Source organism: Lissotriton vulgaris, chromosome 2_1 (assembly GCF_964263255.1).
Source record: "Lissotriton vulgaris chromosome 2_1, aLisVul1.2, whole genome shotgun sequence".
Taxonomy (NCBI): Eukaryota; Metazoa; Chordata; class Amphibia; order Caudata; family Salamandridae; genus Lissotriton; species Lissotriton vulgaris.
Window position 1 is genome coordinate 1,459,887,593 of NC_141687.1, and position 13,040 is coordinate 1,459,900,632.

General features: G+C 47.3%; 1 protein-coding gene across 1 annotated transcript in view; it reads right to left on the minus strand.

Moving 5' to 3' along the window:
- Positions 1–13,040, minus strand: part of PKNOX2 (PBX/knotted 1 homeobox 2) — a 1,229,177-nt gene that overhangs the window by 249,790 nt on the left and 966,347 nt on the right. The window contains exon 8 of the mRNA XM_086957319.1: positions 4,503–4,622. Within this exon, the coding sequence (XP_086813445.1) occupies positions 4,503–4,622 (120 nt within the window). The remainder of the gene's footprint in view (positions 1–4,502; positions 4,623–13,040) is intronic.

The following is a 13,040-nucleotide window of genomic DNA, read 5'->3' on the forward strand; positions in this document are numbered from 1 at the left end:
TACGAGGTAGGCTCCCGTTGCGTTCGAAACACTTGAGGGGTGGGCACCCGCGAAAAGGCACTAAAACACGGGGTAGGCACCAGCTTTGATTTAAATTGGCCCTAGGGTGGCAGAATCTATCACTGTAGCGCTTAGAAGGCAATAGTCCTTCCCTATGAACACAGCGCTTTGGAGGCAGCATCCCTGGACCCAATAGCGTGTAGGGGGCACAGCGCTTCAGGTGGGCAGACAGGTCTTCCAGGCACAGATCCGGCAGCGACTTTTTCCCGTCCTGGGCAAGCAGCGCTTAGACCTCAGCTCCTCTTTCCCTACCACATCAAATGCAGCACTCATCCAGGGCTACCCGGCACAGCGTCACAGATTGGGGTGGAAGTGCTTCTCACCTCGTTCTTGGTGCAGTCACAGGTGCTCCTTGGCAATCAGCTAAGGCGCTCTTCTCTTCCAGGCACTTTTAGGTGTAGTGCTCATGTGGCGCACGGTCCCACCAGCAGCCTCAGGGACCTAAGAGGGTGCTCCTTCCTTCTTCAGGGGCCAGGCAGCAGAGCAGTAGGCACTACTGGGCAAGGTCAGCAGTCAGTGGGCACTCATCAAGACAGGGCGGTAGGCTTTAAAAACCATCCTCCACTGTAGCGTGGCACTCCTCCTGTACAGCAGCCTTTACTCCTGCAGTGGGGCTTTCACTAGCCCTGTGGACAGCAGAGGGATTTTAGTGGGGTGCAGGGTCCAGCACACAGGCCCAAGTGGCGGTACCTCCTGACAGCAGGTCCCCTCACATTCATATGCAGGCTCTGACTGAGCACATGGTGGCACAGCCCCCTTATTTATGCGCCCCTCACCCCACCTACCAGTCAGTGCCGGAAGCTTCTGGATGCCTCTGGGAAAACTGGTTCTAACTGGCTCAGTGGGAGGAGTAGAGCACCTTGGGTGCCAGGCTTTCCCTCCAAAAGCTGGATGGCTGGGAACAAACAACTAGACTGCTAACCCACCACAGTCAGGTGGCACAACACACAGCCATGGCATCCATTTTGAGAGCGACATTTCAACAGGGTGCATTTTTACAATGGGGGACAACAAGTGCGCACACCAGGGCACTACATTTCACATGACATCTCACACCACACATGGCCTAGACAGTTCTCTACCATGGGGGAGACATCCTAAAATATGGGGGTGAAAGGCGAAACATTTTGGGAAAATGGGCCAAGTCCAACACCCGGGTGAGGTGAGAGGGCAGCAGGAAGTGAGAGCCCGGGTGAGGTGGGAGGGCAGCAGGGAGTGAGAGCCCAGGTGAGGTGGGAGGGCAGCAGGGAGTGAGAGCCCAGGTGAGGTGGGAGGGCAGCAGGGAGTGAGAGCTCAGGTGAAGTGGGAAGGCAGCAGGATGTGAGATCCCGGAGAGGTGGGAGGGCAGCAGGGAGTGAGAGCCGGGTGAGGTGATAGAGGGCAGTAAGGAGTGAGAACCAAGGTGAGGTGGGAGGGCAACAGGGAGTGAGAGCCCAGGTGAGGCGGGAGGGCAGCAGGAAGTGAGAGCCCAGGTGAGGTGGGAGGGCAGCAGGGCGTGAGAGCCCGGTGAGGTGACGGTGGGCAGCATGGAGTGAGAGCCGGGTGAGGTGACAGAGGGCAGCAGGGAGTGAGAGCCAGGTGAGGGGACAGAGGGCAGCAGGGAGTGAGAGCCGGGTGAGGTGAGACAGATAGAAATAGAGACAGATAAAGACATATAGAGACAGAGACAGATAGAGGCAGAGACAGATCAAGGTATAGACAGACAGTGATAGAGACAGAGAGAGACAGAGAGAGAGAGAGAGAGACAGAGAGACACAGACAGAGATAGAGGCAGGGACAGATTGAGACAGAGACAGATAGAGGCAGAGACAGACAGAGATACAGACAAATAGAGATAGAGGTAGAGACAGACAGAGACACAGACAGACAGAGACAGACAGAGGCAGAGCAGACGAGACAGGCAGAGAGATGGAGAGGGAGACAGAGGGAGGGAGATAGAGACAAGGACAGATAGAGACAGATAAAGGCAAGGACAGGAACAGACAGATAGATGCAGAGTGACAGAGAGACAGAGAGGGAGAGAAAGGGAGACAGAGGGAGGGAGAGGGAGAGAAAGGGAGACAGAGGGTGACAGAGGGAGGGAGAGGGAGGGATAGAGAGGGAGACAGAGAGAGGGAGACAGAGAGAGGCAGACAGAGAGAGAGGGAGACAGAGGGAGTTAGGGGAGACGGAATGAGGGAGAGGGAGACAGAGACAGACAGAGAGAGAGAGGGAGACAGAGAGAGAGGGAGACAGAGGGAGGGGGACAGAGGGAGGGAGGCAGAGGGAGGGAGACCGAGAGAGGGAGTGGGAGGGATACAGAGGGAGCGAGTCAGAGAGAGACAGAGGGAGGGAGAGGGAGACAGAGGGAGACAGAGGGAGGGAGACAGACAGAGGAAGGGAGACAGATAGAGGGAGGAAGACAGAGGGAGGGAGGGAGATAGAGGGAGGGAGGGACACAGAGAGAGGGAGACAGAGTGAGGGAGACAGAGGGAGGGAGAGAGAGGGAGCTGGAGGGAGGGAGATGGAGATGGAGACAGAGGGAGGGAGACAGAGACAGGGACAGACAGAGACTGATAGAGGCAAGGAGAGGAACAGACAGATAGAGGCAGAATGACAAAGACGGAGAGGGAGACAGAGGGAGGGAGAGGAAGGGAGAGAAAGGGAGACAGAAGGAGGGAGGGGGAGGGAGAGAGACGGAGACAGAGAGGGAGTCAGGAGGAAACGGAGTGAGGGGAGGGAGACAGAGGGAGGGAGACAGAGGGAGGGATGGAGGGAGACAGAGAGAGAGGGAGACAGAGTTGGAGGGAGACAGAGAGAGGGAGACAGAGGGAGACAGAGGGTGACAGACAGAGGGAGAGAGACAGAGGGAGGGAGACAGACAGAGGGAGGGAGACAGAGGGAGGGAGACAGAGGGAGGGAGATAGAGGGAGAGTGACAGACAGTGGGAGACGGACAGAGAGAAACGGACAGAGGGAGACGGACAGAGGGAGACAGAGAGGGATTGAAAGAGAGGGAGGGAGACAGAAAGAGAAAGAGAGGGAGACAGAGAGAGAGAGTGGGAGACAGAGTGAGTGAGACAGAGGGAGACAGAGTGAGACAGAGAGAGGGAAGGAGGGAGCGAGAGAGCGAGAGAGAGAGAGATAGAGAGATGGAGGGAGACAGAGGGAGGGAGACAGAGAGAGGGAGGGAGAGATAGAGATAGAGAGAGGGGAGAGAGAGAGATGTGTGTATGCCGGGTCTGTTGGCTCAGTGGACGAAGGTGTCCGCTGCAGGGGCCTGTGTTCAACCTCATAGTCACAGTTTTTTTTCTCTAGCCCTTCCCCCCACCCCCACTGACCCCACCTCCACCGGTGCGGCCCTCAGCCACAAACCACACTGTAAATTCTGCCCTGAGAGAAAGTTTGTGAGTAGTTTTTAAAAACATTCTCTGCAAAGTCTGTAAAACACTCACATGCATCACCCACATAAAAAAAACATTAAAGGAAAACTGTGTTTTTCTTGCAATCTATTAAAGAATTGTTCAAGGTCATCAGGGCAAGACTCTCTGCAGAACAGGGCTGGCTCTATCACGGAGCCACCTGAAAGACTGGCACTCTGGGCCAGGGCCCACTTTGCCTATGCCTGATACTCAATGCACTCCTAATGTAATTTAACACTGCACATCATATTTCCGAGGCGCCAAGATGCTTTAAAAAACACATAGCAGGTAAATGGTGTCTGATATTTGCAGACCGTACAATGGGTAGTAAAAAATGGTTCGCACAGATTTATAAATAGGACAAAATGACATGTAGTGGACAGTGTGGACAAATTATTGCAGGGGCATCTAGGGAGGGGCCTGAACCAAGTACCCTGTGTGGGAAAGTTGCATACAATGTATATCTAAACCTGGTCCGATAAAACATGTGTTGAAAATTACGAATTAAAACTAGATATGGCTCCAACCCCGTAGTTGTAATCAGTTTAGACTGGGCAATTACCGTTTGCAGATTTTAAACCATTTGCTCATGATCTTTAAATAAATAATCAATAAAAAGGGGTTCCACATGTTCTTTGGACAAGACAGAGATGAAGGATTAGTGTAAAGATCAATTTGACCTAGTTGTTGAAAAGTCTGCTTAATATATTTCTATCTACTGCTAAGCAGTCGTTCACCAAATCTTAACCCATAATAGTAACGGGGCAAGCCGGGCGACATCAGTTAGATCATTTAACCCAAGTTCTGCAAGGCCTATATAGGTGGATACCGAGTTCGGAACTGATAAAAGACAGCTCACAAATCTATTTTCAATGGACTGGAGTTGCCCAACATTTACATTACCTGTAACCCCATACACCAGTGCTAATATGTCAATGCAGCAACCAATAGAAAATATTGGTCGCCAAAGAGTAAACATCCCACCTTAGAATGACAGGTTAGTGGGTTAGCGCCCCAGTGCACACCACTCCACTTCTCTCACCATTAGATGCTGGAAAAGCCAGGATCGCATTATATTGGTCGCATGCTTTGGCAGGACTCCCCTTTTGTTCTTGGACTTTTTATCTTCACTGTCAAGGAGCGCGGTCAGGTCCAGGTTAACCTACAGGGCAGGAAGAGAGAGAGAAGAAGAGCTTACAAACAATGGAGTAAAAAAGGGAAGGGGTTGTGTTCCCATGGTGATGTCGTCGCACAATAGTCTCCGCTTCCATGGCGACATTGCCAGTCCGCGGAAAATGTCTCTCACAGCAGCACTGTGCAACCACTTCACTGAAATACTTCTCATGAAACAGGGGATTGATTACTTGTTTACCGAGAGTGAGAAGAAGTTAATGTTACAGCAAAGTTTTAGCTTCTGCTTTAATGTGAGAATGTGCCGTAGCTGCTTAAAATAGTGAACACTTTTTTTTCTGGAACAAATATTTCAATAGGACTACTATCTGAAACTGATTCTATTTTAAATAGGAGCGCTGCTGGAGAAGCAAATGCATGCTATGGCTTTTGGTTAGTTTTTCATTTTGTGATGCTATTTACTCCTTTGAGGTCTCAATCAGAGATGGACGAAACAATCAATTAGGGCTCTATAAAGTTATTTATGGAGTGTGTGACACTTTTTATTATCCATATGGAATATTATATAGTGTTTAATTAATGTTCACGTTGTATTAGAAATGGCTCCTGCTAAACAGACGTCGGGCTGCTTTACAATGGTGTTACATGAACCCTTGGGAAGTTCACTTGCCAAGAGATAGCACCATTTCGTAAGATATAGGGAATGGTTTTGCAGGGCCCAACACATGTAGGTAGAGCGTGAAGGCGTTAACTGAGGAATCCTGCATTCATTCAACATATATTTTGACAATTTTAATTTGTCATTATTTCTAGATTCTTCACGATTGTCCAAAAATTCTTAGGATTCATTTCTAGATTTTTTTTCTAAATACATACACACATAAATTGTTTTACACACAGGATAACTCAGATTGGCACAAAACAATGACGTTGCATTCAGTGATACTATGCAAGACTCTTGCAGTTTTACTGGGGCCCACTCATTCTCCTGTGCATCAGAACACTTCCTTTATGCACTTGAAGCAGGTAGGAGACAGCCTGCACAGGCTGTATAGGCCAAAATATATATATATATTGTTCCCCCCCCCCCCACCCCTGCATCTTTCCCTGCCAGACGCCACTGCTGCCAACTGCTACTTTTCTTGGATGTGACAGTGCTTCCTGCCAGTCAGTCTTCCATGGGTCGTCAGGAGTCTTTAATTTGTGCTGGCCTATGCCAGTGCTTTGCGAAAAAAAAAATATACAGAACTCGCACTTCAAGGCATTTTCTAAAGCTTGAGGTGACCTAGAATTGTTCACAATTTCACACTGGTTTAAGTGTGATGATTAGTATGTAAAGTTGGTGTTTGGCAGCAGTTGCAGGAATTGTGGGTAATGTTAGCTGCAGTGAAAGACCTTGGGCTATGGCACTTACATTTTTACAAATTAAGCACAGACAGACAGAGCTTTAATAGGCGGCATGGTTTGAGCGGAATTATTTCTTAATGTTTTATGGGTAACAGAAATCACTTTTTTGAAAATAGTTGATGCAATATGCCATTCTCTGTGGAACAACAGCCTGGTATACAATTCAAGAGCACTTGTAAAGTGTGCAACTACCTCAGACAGAGTTGTCCCAGTGCTGATAGCATAACCTGCAAAAGAGGGAGAGTGAAGAACTGCATGTTAGGGGCAGGCAAAAAGCCAGGTCTTCAGCGCTTTCCAAAATGCTTGTTGGCATACCTTCATTAAATGTCAGGTTTTTCTAGAGGGCTTGTCTGAGCTGCAAGTGTTTTAGGAATTTGGTAGGACACATAACATAGAACCTTGAACAGCTTCTCAAACGTTTTCATACTTGAGACTCCCCGTATGTCCCCTGGCTTGATCAACCAATTCATGTCCTATCCCTTGGAATCTTCTGGCATTGTAAGATCTCATTGTCCTCTTCCTGTTCATTATAATGTATCCTGGGTCACAGTGTCCTTCCACAACACAAGTGTATAGGTCAATTGCCAGGATTTTACAAATACAGTTGTAGGCATGTTACTCTGTCATATACTGGATGCAAGAAGACCTTATCTCTCATAGCATGCCTAGCTATCCTGAGCGAGGTTTTCGTTGGGTAAGAATATCCAGCTATTCACCTGTGTGAGCTGTGAGGCCCAGTAGAAACTTTGGAAATTGAAGATTGAGATATCCCCTTCGGACACACTCCCGTATTTGGGGTGTAAGGAATCAGGTTTTTTGCAAGTTTCACACCACATTTTGTCTCCATTTGGACTACTAGCTGCTGGTATTTCAACTCTGAGAGTGCACTTAGGCCTGCTAACCAGACCCCAGTGCCGATGACCTTATTCATTAAAAAGTGTATATCGAATTGGCTATCCCCAATTGGCAGGTACAGACTTATTTATAAATTCACAGTATATGGTACACAGGGTACCAACAGCATTCAAGGAAGAGTGTCCACCCAGGGCTGCAGCACTGATTGTGCCATCCTGTGTGTGAAAAAGTACAAACTGGCTCCCAGCCTGCCACTGCAGATGGAAGGACAGTTGTCACTTTAATGTAAGTATCTCCTAAGGAATGCCTATAGAGTTCTTAGGCATAGAACGGTGTATTATTAAGTGGGACATGTATGTTTATTTGTGTTCTTGCAGCAAAACTCCTCAAGTTGTCATTTTGCTGTGGAAAAATTAGAAGCTCCATTGGCAAGCACAGGATTACCAGAAGGCACCTCAGCCTGGCTGACTTCCGAATGGAACTACCTAACTGGGCCCGGTAAGGTACCAAATTAATAGTGGCATTAAACCCCACCTGATGCCCAGGTCAAATTTAATGCCACTATTAATGTAAATCAACTTTTAGAAAGTTTCCATTCTGTGACCAAGCTGTTCCAGTAGCCTCATATAGCACTGGTCCACAAACAGCTTTCTGCCCGCCCGGGGAGTCGTGTGAATGACCCCCAGGCTTAGGAAACAATAGAAGTCCACTGCAGGGGGAGGTATCAACTCCCCCTTACACAAAGTCACTCTGGGTGTTAGCCCAAAAAGTGAATGTCAAAGGAAAAGGTGCCTTTGGTAAGCAAATGGTGATAGCACTCTTGAAGGGCTGCCATGTGTTCAGGTGGATAGGCTGGAGACAAGAACAGAGAGGGAAGACCTGTGGCCAAACAGGTTTTCGCTCAGACGTGCAGCCCCCAGGTAGCCACACTTCTAAGTTGGGCTACTAAACTGCTCACAATTGAGGAAGGGTGCAGACTTATTAAGAAATCCCAGATTAGTGCACTCTGGGATCAGCAGATGCCACACAGTGCCTTAAAGTCGACACCAAGAGAGAGGGGACATGGTAGCCCTCTGGCCACTGACCAGGTTGTACCCTTGGGGCACTTTCCTGGAAGAAATATGGCACACTAGCACCCTCTCACACGGAAGGGGGCCGCTGAGACTATAACAGGAAGGAAAAACAGGGGAAAACAAGGAGTATCATCAAAACAAAATATTCCTGCCTGTTTGCACCATCTAAAGTGCTAACCTTCACTGATAATAGTAGAACATGAAACACTGACCTTCTAAAATGTAAACCACAGAAACACAAATATCAAAAATATATCAAATGTATTCAATAAATATAATATTGCAATTATATGAACACATAATAGATGGCAACCACTTAAAGGACCTGCTATGTCTACATTGAGCAAGTAGTTTTAAAATTTGTCAAATTCTGTAGATCAAAGGGACTGTCTTTCTGAGGCTAAAGAAGTCAACAACCAATCTTCATAAAAGTTGCAAAAAGTTTTTAAAGATGGAGAACATGGAGATTGACTTTGCCACCCTGCTCACACTAACATTCAATGAGTTGAGGGTGCTCCCCAGGAGCAGGAAAATCAGCCCATGTATCACTGCCAGGAAGGAACATCTTGAGAAAGACCTCAGAGATTGGGAAGAGGCAAGGAGAGCCCAGACCCAACTGGCATAATAAATCACCCCTAACAGTGTTGATGAAGAAGATGGCAGAGTTCTTTCTGAAACTGAGGGGGACAATGAGAGTGAGGGCCTCAAAATTCAACCAAGGTATGGCTCCACATCTAGGGGTGATAGGAGCATCACTTCTGAAAGGAGAACCAAGGATCTGGAGCACCAGCTCAGCCTCCTAGAAATTGAGGAGAAGCAGTTGGATCCGTAAGAAAAGAGATTGGCCCTAGAGGAGAAGAGGGTTAAGCTGGGGGTAAAACAAAAATAACATTGTAGCAGCAACAAGGAACCAGAGGTGCATACAGGTGGTACTTATGATCCGAGATGGGCAGGGTATAGTTCCTAGGTTTGTAGAAGAGAATGACATAGCTTACTCACTTGCCACCATTTTCTTAATCTCTCTTCAATCACCCCGGCAAATTCCAACATGAGGTAGCAGGATATTTGCACAAAGAAGGAGTGTTGCTTCCATGCCGTCTTTACCACAGTGGCAAAAGAGTCAGTGACGTTGGCTGCGGAACAATCCAGCCGGGTGTTCCGGTATCTGTGGTGCGCCGCGCTCGATCTCGGAAGGGGGCGGAGGGCAGAAGCGAGGATTCCCGTCCAAGATGGCTGGGGCAGCACAAGCACAGCAGACCTGAAAGCTGCTGAGAGTGTCCCGGCTGACACTGATACAGGTAGGGGGAGACCCAGCAAGAGAGCAGCAGGGGAAATAAGGGAAACATTGCCCAAGAAGAATATCTGAGAGTAATTTTAGGGGTGGAAGGGAGAATCTCCCTAGAGGAACAAAGAAATAGGGTGGAGCTGAACCCAAAAGTAAACATGTGGGGGAAAAAGTCAGTAACCACAGCACAACAAAGAAGATATGTTTCAAGGAGTGCAGGGGTAGGGCCACTTAAAGGGCCCCCATTATTCGATCATCAAAGTATACAAGGTACTCTTGACCCAGCCCAGAATCAGAATTCTTTAAGGCTGAAAAAATCAGTAAATGCCCGCTTAGACCACGCTGAGGCTAAGGTTGAGGAGTGAGTCAGCTCTAGGAGGGGGAAACCAAGGAAGGTAAAGGTGCCCTCTCAGCAGCACAAAGCAAAGGTCACCCCTTTGCTACGAACCTTTTTCAAGGTAATGCCAAGAACTTTATTATTGAAGCATTCAGGCATTTCTCACCCAAATAGTGCTCCCTGAGTACCAAAAAGCACAAAGACTATTCTAAGCCCAAATAGATTCCGAGTGTTGGCAGACGACCCTTAGTTATTGGAGGGAAGTACCTCAGAAACACTAAGGGTGGGTGTTGAGAGTCAGGGTACAGCTGTTAATACCCTACCTACCCCAGAAAGAGGCATGGAGGGATATACAATTAGGTGGTAATGGCCAAAGTCAGACACCAAGTTATGATCCGAAGGATGGACCATCAGACCAGGCAGCATCCCAGTCAGTTTTGGACTTGAGACAGTTGCTGACGACAGAAGTCGGAAACAGATTCAAGATTTCAGAAACAACTCAGGTCGAGATTAAGTCAGCATGCAAGCAAATGGAAGAGAATTGGATTTCCTGGCAGCTAGAACAGCAGCATTAGAATCATCTGTGGTGTTGTTAACCTCCCAAACTGAAGACAATAAGAAAGAGATTACCCTGTTAAAAGAAAAGTGGTGGGTTTTCAAGAAAAGTTCATATCCCTCGAAAACTCTCAAAGAAGAAACAACCTCCGGCTGTTAAAGATCCCTAAGGGGGCTGAGGGGAATAACCTTAAGGAATTTGTGGTCAAATTGATCAAATAAGGAACGCAAATTGGCTACACAGAACAAGCTCTCATGGCCGATATTCAGAGCCTCCACAGAGACCTGTTTAGGTTAACCTCAAACAAAAGCAACGTGCAGGAAGATTCTGAGCAGGGCTCTCAAAATGAAATCATTAACTGTTGATGGAAATAGCTTTGCAATACGATCAGATGAGTCATCAATCACTGCAACCAAACAATGGGAGCTAGGGAAACTACTTTATCCTTTGAAGAAGCTGGGTGCCACAGCACAGTTAACGTTGCCCGCAACTTTGAGGGTGATGCATAATAATAGGATGCAGATTTTTCAGCGGGGGGAAGACACAGAGAAATTCCTACAGTTAATCTCAGAGGGAGGGATAAGCTTGAGGATACAGGGTAGAAAATGATCCCTTTTTTCTGTTTCAGACCTGCTACTGTTGCTTTTAGATAACCTCAGGCTATGTAACAAATGCTATTGGGCAAAAAGCAGTAAATAGATGCAAGGTTACATATTCTTCCGACTCCAGGGGGGCCCATTGGCCTAGTTTTGGGCCATGGAGGCGGGAAAAGGAGGGTTCTCTGGAAAGGGTGTCCCAGTGGGTTCTGGGGGGGTGGAAGTGGGGGTCACTGGGTGGGGAGCTGTGGAGATTGCAGCAGTTGCCACCTGACACGCAAAAGTAAAGAAATACGTTTCAGAAATGGCACATCATGGGAGCAGAGACAATTCTCAAACTGCAACACAAAAAATGTAGTCTATATGATTACTTGCCCATGTGGCCTAGAGTACATAGGCATGACGTCCCGACCAGTGAAAGTAAGGATTGGAGAACACAAGAGTAACATACGATGCAAAAAAACAACCACAAAAATGGCATCCCACTTTTTAGAAAAACAACACTGTGTCAATGATCTACACTGGACCATAATTGAACGCTTGCCTTCGGAAACTGGCCTACTTCAAAAAGAACAGCGCTGGGTTTTCCGTTTGGGTACCCATGTGGACGGCCTAAATGATGATATTCCCTGGGGTCAATTGTCTGGATAGAACCATGGAAAGTATCAAAATGTGCTTTTTACTTCCGCAAAACAATGGTAGCCATGCCTATACCTCCTCCACCACTTTATTAAGTCCAAGTGGTTCTGAAAATACTCACAGATTTTGTTTCACATACAGTAGCTTAAAATCATGAACCGTACCAGAACTTTGTAAACAAAGGAGTAGTGTACCTAAGCATACTTAACCTTCTACTCATGCGTAGAGCAGTAATGACCATCTATACAACCTACTATGCGCATGCGCATTTAGAAAGAGAGTCACTAACTCATTTTACATGCTCAGAGCGACACATGGTATCCCTCCAACAGGTCAATGGTCATGATAGGCACAGAGGCGGATGTCCCATATATGGTCTTTAAATCACATCCGTCAATTAACGAATCAACGAGCGCCATAGGCCCCTTATATACCACATCCCTGTACGCTAAGCATTACCAGCGGAGCATTGCAGGGTGGAAGGAGGCCTACTTTGGCGGACTTTGTGAGTATAAGTAAAAAACTTCCCTTAGAACAAACCCACTGGACATATTGAGGATAGTGAGGAAGGGACTGAATTCTCCTTTTTAAACCCTTACAGATTAGGAGTCCACCTACCAACCCTGGCGTTCTGGACATGCTCATGAGGCATAACAAGACAGTCTAAATGAGTATGAATTCAGAACTATTACATACTGATAGTGTGTCCTTTATGTATTTGTGTATGTGTTTCCTTTACAGGTTTATTTAACCGTTTGGGGCTCCAAGTGACTGCACTTGTTTGAGCCATTCCCGAGTGGCAACCAAACTCAATTACTTTTTTCTTTTCTTTTCAGGACATGCAACTGCATGATCCTGTAAAACCGCTGTAGGCACATCTGAGGTTCCGTGACAATTGTAAGTGGTGTTTTCGACTCGCACGAATATGGTCGAGTCTGGTATCTATGAACCGCAAATGACGAGTTTAGTAAGTGTGCGCAGTTTCGCTGTGCTAACTTAAACCGTTTGTTTGTTATGTGGGTTTTTCATCTGTACCCACGGGTTCCATCTTAGATACGGCATCCATTTTGTCTCTTGCCCTCAAGTAGCCAGCGAACGGACGCTGTCCGCTTCGCGACCCTGGGACTCCCAAGATATTTGCGGAAGACACATGTTCTTTGTAAGTGTCTTTATGACGAGGGGAATGATACTGTAAGGCAGATGGCCCCGCTCGAGGCTCATCTCGCTGTGCCGGTTTATTGTCTCAGCCGTGCATCTCATTAGGCACGTCCCTTTGATGCCTGTATCTCGTGTTCCCCGATACCTCCCCTTTTACACCCTTTCCGATCTCCCCACTGTCTCCGTCTTCCTCTGCACCTGTCTTTGTTCCTATTTTGATCTGTTTTACTGCCGATTGGAATGCACTAATGTTGGGAAGATGGGTTTTTACAGTTGGGAACCGCCAAATGTTTCCGCACTTATGTTCCGGACCTTATGTGTATCAAAGTGACCAAAGCGACCCCTCTGGGGGATAATGGTGGGAACCGGGTTGTAAACCTTTGTGTACCATGTTGTCCTATGAGTAAAAACTGTATAAAAGGAGCGATCCACAGAACCAATTTGAAGCAGTCTCCCCAAGTTGCACGAGTTGTACTTGTCGTGATATCTGTGTTCCCTGCAGCAAATAAACCTTGAATCTATGACGCCGAAGGAAGTGTCCCG